Source organism: Prunus mume, linkage group LG2, assembly GCF_029339155.1.
Source record: "Prunus mume cultivar Tortuosa linkage group LG2, ASM2933915v1, whole genome shotgun sequence".
Classification (NCBI taxonomy): Eukaryota; Viridiplantae; Streptophyta; class Magnoliopsida; order Rosales; family Rosaceae; genus Prunus; species Prunus mume.
The window spans coordinates 36,076,543-36,089,667 of NC_142699.1; the positions used below are offsets into that span (position 1 = coordinate 36,076,543).

General features: G+C 35.6%; 1 protein-coding gene across 1 annotated transcript; it reads left to right on the top strand.

The window, feature by feature from the left end:
- The first annotated feature begins 5,739 nt into the window (after nucleotides 1–5,739).
- VAMP724 (vesicle-associated membrane protein 724) lies at nucleotides 5,740–10,045 on the top strand. The gene is made up of 5 exons (XM_008224944.3): nucleotides 5,740–6,077; nucleotides 7,385–7,526; nucleotides 7,634–7,754; nucleotides 9,474–9,536; nucleotides 9,628–10,045. Exons 1-5 carry the CDS (start codon nucleotides 5,888–5,890, stop codon nucleotides 9,775–9,777), a joined length of 666 nt encoding a protein of 221 aa, XP_008223166.1. The 5' UTR covers nucleotides 5,740–5,887; the 3' UTR covers nucleotides 9,778–10,045.
- The last annotated feature ends 3,080 nt before the right edge of the window (nucleotides 10,046–13,125 follow it).

A 13,125-nucleotide genomic window follows, 5' to 3' on the forward strand; every position in this document is an offset into this window, starting at 1 on the left:
TTTGTTGTTTTCACAAGCTGTTTTTATCATGTGATTATATCATATGGGAAATTGTAGTTTGTTATGGAGGTCTAAATAGAGAAACATATATAAATCAAATACTGTCGAAGGGAGTGCCAAAAAAAAAAATCAAATAGCAATTGAAAAACCTGCTGAAAAATTTATCTCCATCCTAAATGCCCCAACTTATAAACGGATAAAGGTAATGTGGGGGCAATATCTTGATGAGCGTCAACAAATCTTAGCCATGGGTATTAACAGCTTCCTAGGCCAAGTTCTTCATGATTGGAAGATCCATGTCCCAAGCCAGAAGGGCAGCAGACCTTAGAAGCCTAATAGTGGTTACATTGGCATCCCAGAAGGACAAACGCTTGGAAGGCAAATTGTGTTTCTTGCATAGGTCACTCTAAAACTTAATATGAAAAGTGGTGGGGTGTGTGTATAGATGTAATAGGTATGGTTAAGTATTAGGTTGGATAACCTTTTTTGTCTTTTTACACAATAATAAAACTTACAGCTTAATGATACAAGTATTGGGGTGAACAAAGAGAAGTGCGGGGTTTAAATAAAAAATCTCTAAAAATAATATTGTAAACACGAATTTCCTGCTACAAATGAGATAAGAACACGTGTACAAAATAATCTTTGTATTTATGAAATTTAAGGTTACAATCTCTATATTGAATCCTCTTATTCGATCTTCAAAGTGTTTAAAGCAAATTTGTGTTTGATACAAGGGTCGTAGAGACTTGATCTTGATTAAACGGGTAGCACAAGGCTTGTTTGGTGTTTGGATTTTTCTAGGGTGGAGGAACCGGCACGTATTTGTTGTGCTTAGTGGTTCTTCCAAAGTGAGGTGAAGAATGTAGAAAGTTTTCTGTTTCTTCTGAATGCTATGTTTTTTCTGAACCCTTTCTTTTGTCTTGAGGCCTTCTATTATAGGCTCCTGCAGGATGCTTGACCTAAATAACTTTCGCTCTTTAAAACCTTCCTTTGTGGAATTCTGATTTGATTTCAAATCAATTCCAATAATTTGGCAATTTAACCAAATTATCTTCCCTTGATTGACTTGATTAATATTTGATTTAAATCAAAGTCAATCACAAAAGATTCCTTCCTTTAATTTTGTCTTCACTTTGAACCGTTTGATGCACTCCATCGGATGTCGCCATGTGTTACTTTTTGACAACTAATCCGATTTTGATGAGTCATACGCCACATGGGCGAATTATGGGGCCCACAATTTAATCCACCAAACCCTGATTGTTTTCTTATTTAGTGGAATCTAATTCGCCAAAATTTCTTTGTCTACAAATATATCTATCAAAATATCTGGGGGAAAGTAAAGATTTGTCATTACTTAAAATTAGTATAATATCTAGGGATGGCAAAAATCCCATGGTCCCCGACCTTAACGAGGAGATTTCGGGGCTAAACGGGTATCGGGTACGTCGATCCCCAAACTTGAAAAATCCCCTACGGGTATGGGGAGGGGATGGTATTGACGTCCCTATCCCCGAACCCGACCCAAAAATATATATGTTTATATTTAAATAAATAAATATATAATTATAATATTTTTGTTTAACCCTAAGTTAACCTCCCTCTCCTAATTTTTCCTAATCTTCTTTGGAATTTCATATTGATGTGATTTTGAATAGTTGAGTTGAACTTTATAATTAATTTGGAAGTGTTGAATAATAGTTTAATATGAAACTTAATGTTAAAATGTATGATAAATATTTTTTATGCAAAAAAAAATCGGGGATTCTGGCCGGGTATGGGGAATAGTCCCCCGATGAGAACGGGATGGGTTCGGAGGCGGGCGGGGATGGAGAGCCGGAACGGGAATGGTATTGTCATATCCGGCCCCTACCCGACCCGTTGCCATCCATACTAATATCAAACGAAATCCACTACTTTTTGTATTTCCTTTAAAATCAATGAGTTTTTTTAATTGAATACACTCATAATTGAATAGACTTATATAAAATCGTGATTGAATACACCGGAACTTTTAAACTTCCTTAAAATCTAAATTGAATACATCCAAATTTCCGTCTAAATTAAGGGTAAATTCGTAATTTAATGATTTTTGTTTTTTATAAATAAAATGAAAATCCTCACCTACCCTCGATGCGCCTCTGCGCTCCCCGCCCCTCTGTGTCTTTCTCGCCCCTCCCATCTAAATTCTAAACCCACCCACATCCACCACATCCAACCCCATCACCATTTTCAACTTAAAGCACACACAAAACACTCTTCCCCATAACCACAAGCTCTCTCTCTCTGTCTCTCTGTCTCTCTCTCTCTCTTATTTGTATATAGAAGATTGTTCAAGGTTTGAAACTATTACCATATTGTGCATATCAGGCCCATCATCATCAATTCCTACAAGAACACCACCTGTTGGTGCTCCAGTGGACACGATTTCTACCTTTCCCCCAGTATGCATATGCAATAATGCACTCTCAATTAAATTGCTCAGAGCCTGTCGCAAAGCAGGTTCTTCTATAGCAACCTGCAAATTGATAGAGGGGGAAGAGAGAGAGAGAGAGAGAGAGAGAGAAAGAGGAGGGGATGGGCGGCGACGCAAGGGTGGGGGTGGGTGGCGGTGAGGAGATGGTGGGGTGCTAGGGTTTGGGGATGAAGATGAGGGATGGGTCATAAATTTTTTTTCCTTTCCATTTTTCATATTATTTTTAAACAACTATTTAATACTATTATTTTGATAGTTTAAGAGGGTATAATTTTATTTTATTTTTGCAAAATTACAAAATTATCCTTAATTTAACGGAAAAGTGGATGGCGTCTTTAAGAATCTTATTGTAGGCTCTCAATTGGCGATTTTTAAACAATTAGAGTCTTTAATTTATTGAAAAAATTATTAAGGAGCTAAATTGGCAATATACAAATAGTTAAGAAGGAAAAACTGCAGAAAATCCTTGGGAAAATGATATAAAGATACCCCTTTGTTTTCTCGATCTTTACTTCTTGCTCTCAAGAAAAATGATGTATATTATAATTTCTAAGGGAAGCAGGGTAGTAATTTAGATGTTTTACTTATGCAAAACCAATGTCTTTGTTTATATAGAGACAAAAATGTACTCATATTAAAGGAAATATTTTTTCTCACAATTTTTAACTTAATGTGTACTTTCATCATTATTCTCAACACTTGACGCGAGTCCAGGGGCCTAACTATAGTTAATTCTTTGTTTTGTGCTTATACCCATGAATACGTGTCAAGTGTTGAGAATGATGATGATAATACACATTGAGTTAAAGTGGTGAGCAAAAATGCTCTCTATATTAAATAGTTTAATATCTTATATTATGAAATCGTTGAGATAACTCGGTACATTAAGATTGTTTAATGTGAAACTTTACGCCAAACTAATATAGCTTAGATATGTTTCCATATTTTGCCCCAAACTACAAAGCTTTGTGGATCACGTTCACACGCACTAATGTCAGGCTCCATGGTGCAAACATGACAACAGTTTGAATAAGAAAATTAACTAGCTTTTTTTTTTTCTTTTTTTCCTGCAACGCCTGTAAATGGAAAGCTAGTTTGGTCTTGGTCCTTTTTGTGACAGCACCTAATCTGTTGCTTCCCAAGGACATTGAATTCAAGTTCAGACCTATCCGCTCAGTTGTCCACCAACAACTGCAGCCTCTCAAAAAACAAAGAAAGATAATGCTAATAAGAGGAAAGTGGCTCGCAATAACTTGTAACTCAAGTGATTAAGAGAATTTATCCATGCATTTTTGATATTCTATATCCGATTCTCAAGAGGCAATACAACAAATTTAGATTAAAAAAATAACGCAACTCAAAAGCAATAAATGGACTTTGGACATAGACAATTCGTATTCAATCAACAGAAGAAAAGGAAACAAAAAAAACTACATTCAATTTAATTTCCTCCTTTGGATTTTGGATATAAATATTCCAACAACCCCAATTCTTTTTCATTATTAAGTTTCAGGGAAGCTAAAATCAAAATGCTTGAATGTACCAGTGCTGATGAATGGGGCTCATCAACCACCCTATTGAGTATTGACTAGAAAAACTGTCCGGCAACTGGGTGTATGTATCCTTCCTCTTATATCACTCGTCGCGTGATATGTAAGTTTTTCTTTCTATTGACTTGAGTATATCACTCGTCAAGTGACTACTCAGTCACGTGACTCCGGTGTATGTAAGTTTTTTTCTCTATCAATCCATCGCAAGAGTCAAAGCCACATGTGATAACTTCACAAGTTACAACCCCAATTTCATAATGGCGTCACTACTTCTCCCTATCAGCATGCAAAAAACATTAACAACCGTTGACCTAACCCAATTGCTTTTTCACAAGTTGATACAAATTTTGTGGACAAACAACTGACCAAAGATGCTACGAGGGCGAAAAAAGAAGATATATTCTTGAGGGATTACCCGTTAAGTAAACATGCTATGTTTTGCATAACACTAATTAGTTAATGCGTTCTCTATCTTTAACATTACTCAAAAGAAAAAACCGAAATCTAGTAAGGACCGAAGGAAAATTGATGCTTTGCATTTTGCACCCAATTGTAACACTGATCGCCCAACAATGCATCTATTTTTCTTGTAGAAAGCCAAATTGAAAAGGATTTGTGAACCATGAAATGGTAGCATGGATGCAAGTTCTAATGGAACCCCATGATCCCATTGATTACCGATGCACCTCTCCCGCCCTTTATCAAGAGAAATTTGGTTCGCATGGTTGGTTTTTTAAAATTTAAAATTTTATCATACAAGACATCTTGTTTAGCATATGATTATTTGCTCATACAGAAGTCATACACATCCCCTCAACAACCGGCCTACACATGAAATCCAACCAATACAATGATTTTTCTTTTAAAAAAAATAACATTGTATATTGTTCTAACTATACGTAGTGAGAACCTTTCTCTAATGTGAGATAAAGGAACCAATTTATGATTGTGTTAGTGTTTTTTGTTGTTGAAAAATTTGCTTTATTCAAAACAATATAAGCATCTTTAGAATATACAACGGATAGCAAAAGAAAAAACCCAAACGTAAGAGACAAGAACAAAACGTAATCATAAAAAAATATTCGCGGCCCTAAACCGTGATTGGGTTGAAGTTGGGCTGAAGTTGGGCTGCACATACTTCCAATATCCTCCTTACAAATGATCCAATTACTTCGAGCCTTCATGGGATTGCATAGGAAGTTGTCAAAGCCCAATGCTACTCTAAAGTTTGTTGTTGTTGTTTCGCCCCCTTTAGTTGCTAGACTTAAATCTCTATAAATAATAAACAATTACAGTCTTTTATAGACGCATAAAAACAACCATAATAATAATCGAACGGCTATAAAATTTTGAAAGGTGAGATAAAAGCAGAAAGGCGCTAGTGCATTGCACGGCTGCCCCGCTGCCGCTGCCGGCTTTTTATAATTTAGTAAATCAATTGTGTTTTCATTTTATTTATTTTCCCATAATACCCTCCTCTGGAAGCATCGATCGCCAATTGTGTTACATTCCACTTTTAGCCCAACCAGGGGCATTGTCGCGATTCCACTATAAACCAGTCAATGCCGAGACAACAACAGCACAACATAATTACAGGTCCTTTACGACTTAGGTCCACCCAAAATTAATCTCTTTATAATTTTTTTTTTCTCTAAACACCGGCGCCGAAACAAAATCCCTGTCCCTTTTTTTTATATGTTTTTTTCTGAGTCAAATAAAGTAAAACCAAAGGCTAAATTCTTACTTCATTGGAAAGAAACAAAACCAACCAGAGCCTACAATTTGTCTGCTTCCATCTTCCTCCTTTCTGATCTCCCCCTCCCGACCAGCTGAGAGCGAGCTGACTCAGTGCGGGGAAATGAGTCAGGAATCGTTCATATACAGCTTTGTGGCCAGGGGCACAATGATCCTGGCCGAGTACACTGAGTTCACCGGCAACTTCCCGGCGATTGCGACTCAGTGCCTTCAGAAACTGCCGTCCTCTAACAACAAGTTTACCTACAGCTGCGATCACCACACCTTCAATTTTCTCGTCGAGGATGGCTATGGTGCGTAATTCAATTCTCACCCTTTAGCTAGCTGATCTCTATCTCTCTGTATCATTTTCATTTTACTTTCTCTCGGTTCCCAAGAACGAAACACTCTGGAAGCTTGAATTGCATGTGGAAGTAGTTGGATCTAGTGCTAAACAGTACAATTTTAGTATGTATGATCTGGTTGTGCTTGGTTTGTTGCTGAAACTTGAAAAGCAGTGAACTTTTTTAACTGAGTTTGAGCTTCTCATAAATTTTGGTTTTTTAGCTGTTTGATCGCTGAGAAATGGAAAAAAAAAAGATTAAAAATTCGAATTTTTAGTTTACTTTTTGAGTTGTTTTGCTTTCCGACACTTCAAAAGAGTTTGTGTTTCAGCTCAGTTTAGTAGGATTAGAAATCAGTTGAGTTCTGGCATGTGGCGTTAGTTAAATTGTTGAAAAGAATGGAATTCTATGCAAGTAATTGTAGAAGTTTAAGGATGGAAGAAGTACTGATTTAAAGAACACCATCTGATTAATAAAGAATGCGAATAAGCTCGTCCTTGTTTAGATTCTGGAAATTCAACTCCTATTGTGAATTATTATTAATTCACTTTTAACAGAAGAAAAACAAATATGATATTCTCCAGGATTCGTATCACAGTCCGTTACTTTATGTTCGTTTAGTACTAGAACCTATATATCACATTACACCATGCATCCCATTAGTATGCAGCCTTGAATATAAATGAATCCTCCACAGAGTTTTGAACCCCTCACCTCTCTATAATTAAGTATCTATTAAGGCTTATGAAAATGAGTATCAGTTTGTGGGGGATAAACAGCTTAGTTGATAAGACATATTACCCCACATCTATGGTGGGAGTTCAAATCTCGACTCTAGACTTTTGGCCTCCTTCAAACGAAAAAGGAAAAGTAGTTTCAGTTCTAGCATTGTGCGGTTGTGTTAGTTGGCAATTGAGATTACCTGTGAATTCATTTAAACATAGCACAAGCACATCAGTTTTGTCATACAGGTCCTGGGGTTGAACCATTTCAATAGCGAGATGTTTGTTTTTATGATGTTTTATGCCATTACTCTTTGCATACAAATCTTTCATAGAATAAAAGCTTTATGTTATTTCTGAAGCAACCGTTAGTGCTAGTTCTTAGTTTCTAGTTGAAGTGGTATTTAACGAATCAGTACTGCAATCTGTTATTCTCTTTTGTTTTCTGTATGCGTCTATGTGTGTGTCCAAGTCAATGCACTTTCAATCAGTAAGTTTTAGTGGGCAATGTATGTGGCATCAAACCTTATATACAGTGTTTTATTGAATTTGCAGCGTACTGTGTGGTTGCCAAAGACTCTGTTGGCAAACAGATATCTATTGCATTTTTGGAACGAATGAAAGCTGACTTTAGAAAAAGATATGGGGGTGGTAAAGCAGATACGGCTATTGCCAAAAGTCTTAACAAGGAATTCGGGTATGTTCATTCAAGATAGACTTTATGTAATATATGCAAGTATCTCTATGCTTTTGAGGGCAATTTTCTGTCCAGGTGGTCAACTAAGATGGATTTGTAAATTACAGACCAATAATGAAAGAGCACATGAAGTATATTATTGATCATGCAGAAGAGATTGAAAAGCTATTGAAAGTGAAGGCGCAGGTTTCAGAAGTTAAAAGTATAATGTTAGAGAATATTGACAAGGTAAATAAACCTCGATGAGTTAAACGTGGTTTCTGTTCTCAATTATAGTGCATATTTTCATTTTTCTTTTAGTTAGTAATTTTCCATCTGCATCTACACTACACACTTTTTTTTTTATCTGCTAACATACACATAGGTCTAATTAGTGATGTTGCCACAACAAACTTTTCTTTTCTTTAGTAGAAACTTTCTTTTAGCATGCACTGGCCTCTCCCCTGTTTCTAAAATTTGGCCTCCCTCAACATTTGTACTCAGAAGACACACTGGTCCTCACTAAAATGGAGACAAACAATTAAGAGTAATGCCGTTATCAAAGAACTAAATTGTCTTTATTATCCCAAACACCTACACTTTGGAAGAGCCACCAAGCACAACAAATACGTGCCGGTTCCTCCACCCTAGAAAATCCCAAACACCAAACAAGCCTTGTGCTACCTGTTTGATCAAGATCAAGTCTCTACGACCCTTGCATCAAACACAAATTTTCTTTACACATTTTGGAAATCGAATCAGAGGATTCAATACAGAGATTGTAACCCTAAATTTCATAAATACAAATATTATTTTGTACACGTGTTCTTGTCTCATTTGTCGCAGGAAATTCGTGTTTACAATTATCTTTAATCAAGTAAGTTGAGGAATTTAGCCTTTTCAAAATCTATGAAATATTGTATAAACCAGACTTATATTAGACTTCTGAGGTCACAATGGATCAAAATCTTCCGGTTAACATTTATTTGTAAAAGAAAAGTACTTGAGAGAGATGTGACCCACTAGTTGTGGTGTCAAATGGCTTCATCATGAATGTATGTGATCTATTCATGGTGGTGGTGTGGTACTGTTGGTGTTGGGGTTTTCTGAGGCTGGTGGAAGTCATCGCAATTCGCAATAAAAAAACACGGAGTATCTTTTGTAGATTAACTTTTCCAATTATTCTTTTGGCAAGGGAGTGATCTGCGTTTCAACCCATACATGCCAAGCTTTTACTTAAAGGCAAGTTAAGAAGTCTTTTTATTTTCTGGCAAAAAACAAAAGAAGTCTTTTTATATTTAGTTCACAACCTCTTAAACAGAGGAATCTCAAACTAAGAAGGAACATAAAGATATAGTGAGACAAGGAGATCTTGCTGGTTTGTTAGTCTATTCTTTGAGTGTGGTTTTGTAGTTCACAGGTTCCATTGATTGTTGGAGAGGGGCTACTGGGGCTTCTGTGATGCTGTAAATGTTGCTGTGCTGTATGCGTTGTCATTTGATATTCAGTTAACTATTTAAAATTCACTTTGAGTATAATTCTTAGAAACAAATGGGAGGTCCCTGTATTTGTACTATATTGCAGTAGAGTTTGGAGTGATTTACTTGTTTAGACCAAACCATTTAATCCAAGGACCAGAGCATCTGGTGCTGTAACTGGAAGATGCTCTCTCTGCTTGGAGGTAAATTTGCAAACTGAGTGTTTAGTTAAAGAGGAGGGATAAACTAAGTTGCCTTATGCTACTAGCATTAAATTTTAATTCATTTTTCCTTTAACTAGGCCTGGTGATGCTGTATGCGTCTCTTCTTTTTCGGCATTCAACATCTTGCATGTATCAACCTTGTTTTATTAACTTCATTTCATCATTTTAAAAGTTCCTTTCATCTGTATCGGTTTATTTATTATATCCTACAAACTAGGCAATAGATGTTGCATTTCATGTTAATTCCTCCCGTATATGTTTTTCAGGCTATTGATAGAGGGGAAAACCTGACTGTTCTTGTTGACAAGACTGAAACCCTCCGTTCTCAGGTAAGTTGAGTCAAGAGAGCAACCCTGCCCGTTTATCTGCCATATACATCTTAGTTGAGTACTGAACACCCTTGTTTGTTGCACTTTTCAGGCCCAAGACTACAGAAGTAAGGGGACACAAATCAGAAGGAAAATGTGGTATCAAAACATGAAGATAAAGTTGGTCGTTTTCGGAATCCTGTTACTTCTGGTCTTGGTAATCTGGGTTTCTATTTGTCATGGATTTGACTGCACAAACTAGTAATAATTAGGCACAAAGCATTGCGTTCAAATTATACCATACATGGGCTTCAACAATGCACAGAGATTTCTTACATTCTGGTCTTTATCAAATTGTTCGTTATGTTTCTAGATTTTATTTTAATACAGCAACAATGCGAACGCGGTTTTGGTTTTATTTTTATTTTCAAAATTTCAGTTGACCGATTAGATCAGAAGATCCCTCGTGTGTTCCAAAAGAAATTTTTGTGTAAATGTTATACAATTCAATTCACACTTGAATTTTTCCTTCCCGATTCTTTAATATACATCGGGTGACTTTTACATAAGGGTTCTACAAAGAGTTGGGGAAAACAATCTAGTTTGGTAAACCAAATAAATGTGGTTGATGAAAAACGTTTGGTTCGTTTGGTTTGTTTGAGACATCCGTTAAAATTGGAACGATACATAGAAGTTTAGCATAGTGGAACGATACATAGAAAATTAGCGTGGCGAATGATACATAAAAGATTAGCATGGCTCATGCGCAAGAATAATCGGAAATGGTCCGAAGTTTTTTATCAGAAAAAAAGACAACAAAATGACAATCTAGTGAGAGACTAATTAAAAGCGGGCAAATATTAATTAGAGTATTCAGACAAATATTAATTAGAGTATTCAACTGAAACGGACTGATTAAAAGCGAACAAATATTAATTAGAGTATTCAACTCAACTGAAACATCCGATTCCTTTCATCATCATCATCTTGAGAAAATTTAAGCTTGAAAGAATGGCAGCACAAAACGTCCGAAGGTATAAAGACAAATAGGTAGAGCTATAGGTTATGATTTAGAAGCACCATAAGTCATGGCCTGCCAACCAAACCACTAAACTCTTTATCTAATCATTTTCTTCTGTAATGTACCGACCTTAAAGTAGTGAGTGAGAGTCCCATGAAATTAAGGCAGGCGCAGCAGAAGAATATACTGAAGCAAAAGTTTGAAAAACAGGACACTCGACCTCGAAAATTCAAACTCTGGAACACAACTTTTTTGAAACAAAAATTAAAATAAACTAAACTATAATATTAGTACGAAAGGCGTGCCGAGACTGAACTCAAGTCTACATCTCGCCCTCATACTACATCCTAATCAATTGGAAATTTGGCACAGAAAGGTGATTTTAGAGCTAGGTTTCCCTTTTGGTGAGTAGGGTTTGATTGGGGGAGAGACTTAACGAGCCCCTTAAAAAACCATGGAACTTATATATATATATATATATATATAATTATATATGTGTATATTATAAACGACTTAGTCAGATGTGGGTTATGTCAGTTGACCAATATATGTAGTGTGTTTGTCGTTTTGCATTTGAGTTCGATCGAGCTTGATAATGAGTTAATTATTTCTCTTTTTCTTTGTTCTTTATAAAAATAAAATAAAATTGGTGAGAGTAATTGTTGAGGCAAAATTCAAACTGTCGGTTTGTTGATATTAGTTAATACAAATATGTAATGCATATGCTTCCATTTTTCAACATTCCTTTTATTGCCATAAGGATAATATATCCAATGTGTGTAGTCCAGTTGGCTCTCAGATATATATATATATATATATATATATATATATATATATATATCTTCTATTGAGGATCCTCAAATAATTTTATTTGAGGGCGCCTTTAAGTACCATACAGTTTTTTTCCAATGATTCAAACCATCTATTTTTTAGGTCTTCATTCATAGATCATCCTTACAAAAAATTAGACAAATCGAAAACCGTTTGACATCTAATTGGGTCCTACAAAATCAATGAACACGGTCTTCAAGAAAGTCTAACATTTTCAATAACTCAATTGAATGGTCAAATGATATCGGATTCAAATGATTTTTTGTAGAGATGATCTTTGAATGTGTGTATATATATATATATATATCTTCTTCCAAACTGTTTGACAAGTATTGCATGGCATTGATATGACACAAGCTTTGACATTGCCGTCAAAATCGAACTCACATAAGAAGACAGAAAGGATCCCTCTCCCCATCTTTTGTGGATAGGAATCGGATGATATAAAGAAGAAAACAAAGAGCTCCCTTCCCTTGCTAGCTATCATTGATCCTTTTCTCAGTTGGCGTTCGATCAATTCATTCATTCATACTTAAACTTTGTTTTGTTGCCCTTTGGAATCAGAAGAAGACCATATCATTATTAATTTGAAGGAACTGACCACTCAATGAAAAGTCAATTCTAGCCCATTCAAACAAGGGATGGGGGATGGGGCCTTTTTGCCATACGAATGAGAAAAGAGATGAGCTCTAATTTGTCCTCTCTCATGACCCTTCATGCATCATGGGCTCTCGGCCGTACGATCTTTTTGTCACATGTTGATAAGCCTCTTATCCACACTAGTTTTTGGTGCCTCTCTCTTACTTTAGTTTTAGGGTTTGGATAGTAGAAGATCTCTCCTCCATAACGTTCTTTAAAGCAAATGTTGCTTGGAGGACATGCATGGCAAATTGGCAATGGCATGATATATGGCTCCAAAAACTCTGGATTAATTCATGCATGGCCACCATATATCTCGGAAATGTATAGGAGAATGTTAGTAGGAAGAAGTAAATTGCGTTAGAGTTTGCGAAGAACGATATTAATAGCCTATTAGGGTACGTAGGGCTCGAGGTCCTCCTCCTCAGGAGGATATATTCCACCACTTTTTGGTGTCCCCTAATATCTTTGTCCCTACTTTTTTCAGTAAGGGACCCATGTGTCGTATCGAACTATCATAAATAATGTCAGGTTTATCAAATTTGTTTATTTAATTTATCTATCAGATGATTTTATCAAATTTGTTTATTTAATTTATCTATCAGATGATTTTCCCGTATTTAATTATCGCATTATTTGGTGAGCAAAATTAATGAGTGTGTAGCAACTCTAACTGTCTTGCATCCTTAAATTCGGCTCTAACTACTTGAATTCAACTTTCTAAACTTAAAAACAGAATTTGAGTCCAAAACTCAAAAAAAAAATCTGTTTGGTAGACTTAGTTTTGAAAACCTAAACTAAAAGATAACTCAAAATCACCAAAATACTTGAATTTCTAGAATTTTTTTCTTTGAGAAACTAATTTCAAATTGCGTACCAAACAAATTTTTGAATCTTAAAACATGAATTTTATAACTCCTTATTTTTAAAGTTTTTGAGTTCCTACTTAGATTACCAAACTCCACCTAACACACTTCATGTTGGATTATATATATGCTTAGGTCAAAACGATGCTTGCTTTATAGGATGATCCAGAGCTTTCAAGAGTCGTGTTAGAGTTGGCACAGGCAAAATTATCACTCTCTTCGTTTTAACATTTTCTCCTGAAGGATCGGATGA

Excerpts from the sequence above, each read along its gene's own strand:
- VAMP724 (XM_008224944.3), top strand. The coding sequence starts at position 5,888 with ATGAGTCAGGAATCGTTCATATACAGCTTTGTGGCCAGGGGCACAATG. Across the intron at positions 7,755-9,473 it reads TGTTAGAGAATATTGACAAG|GCTATTGATAGAGGGGAAAA; the intron begins GTAAATAAACCT and ends TATGTTTTTCAG. Across the intron at positions 9,537-9,627 it reads CTGAAACCCTCCGTTCTCAG|GCCCAAGACTACAGAAGTAA; the intron begins GTAAGTTGAGTC and ends TGCACTTTTCAG.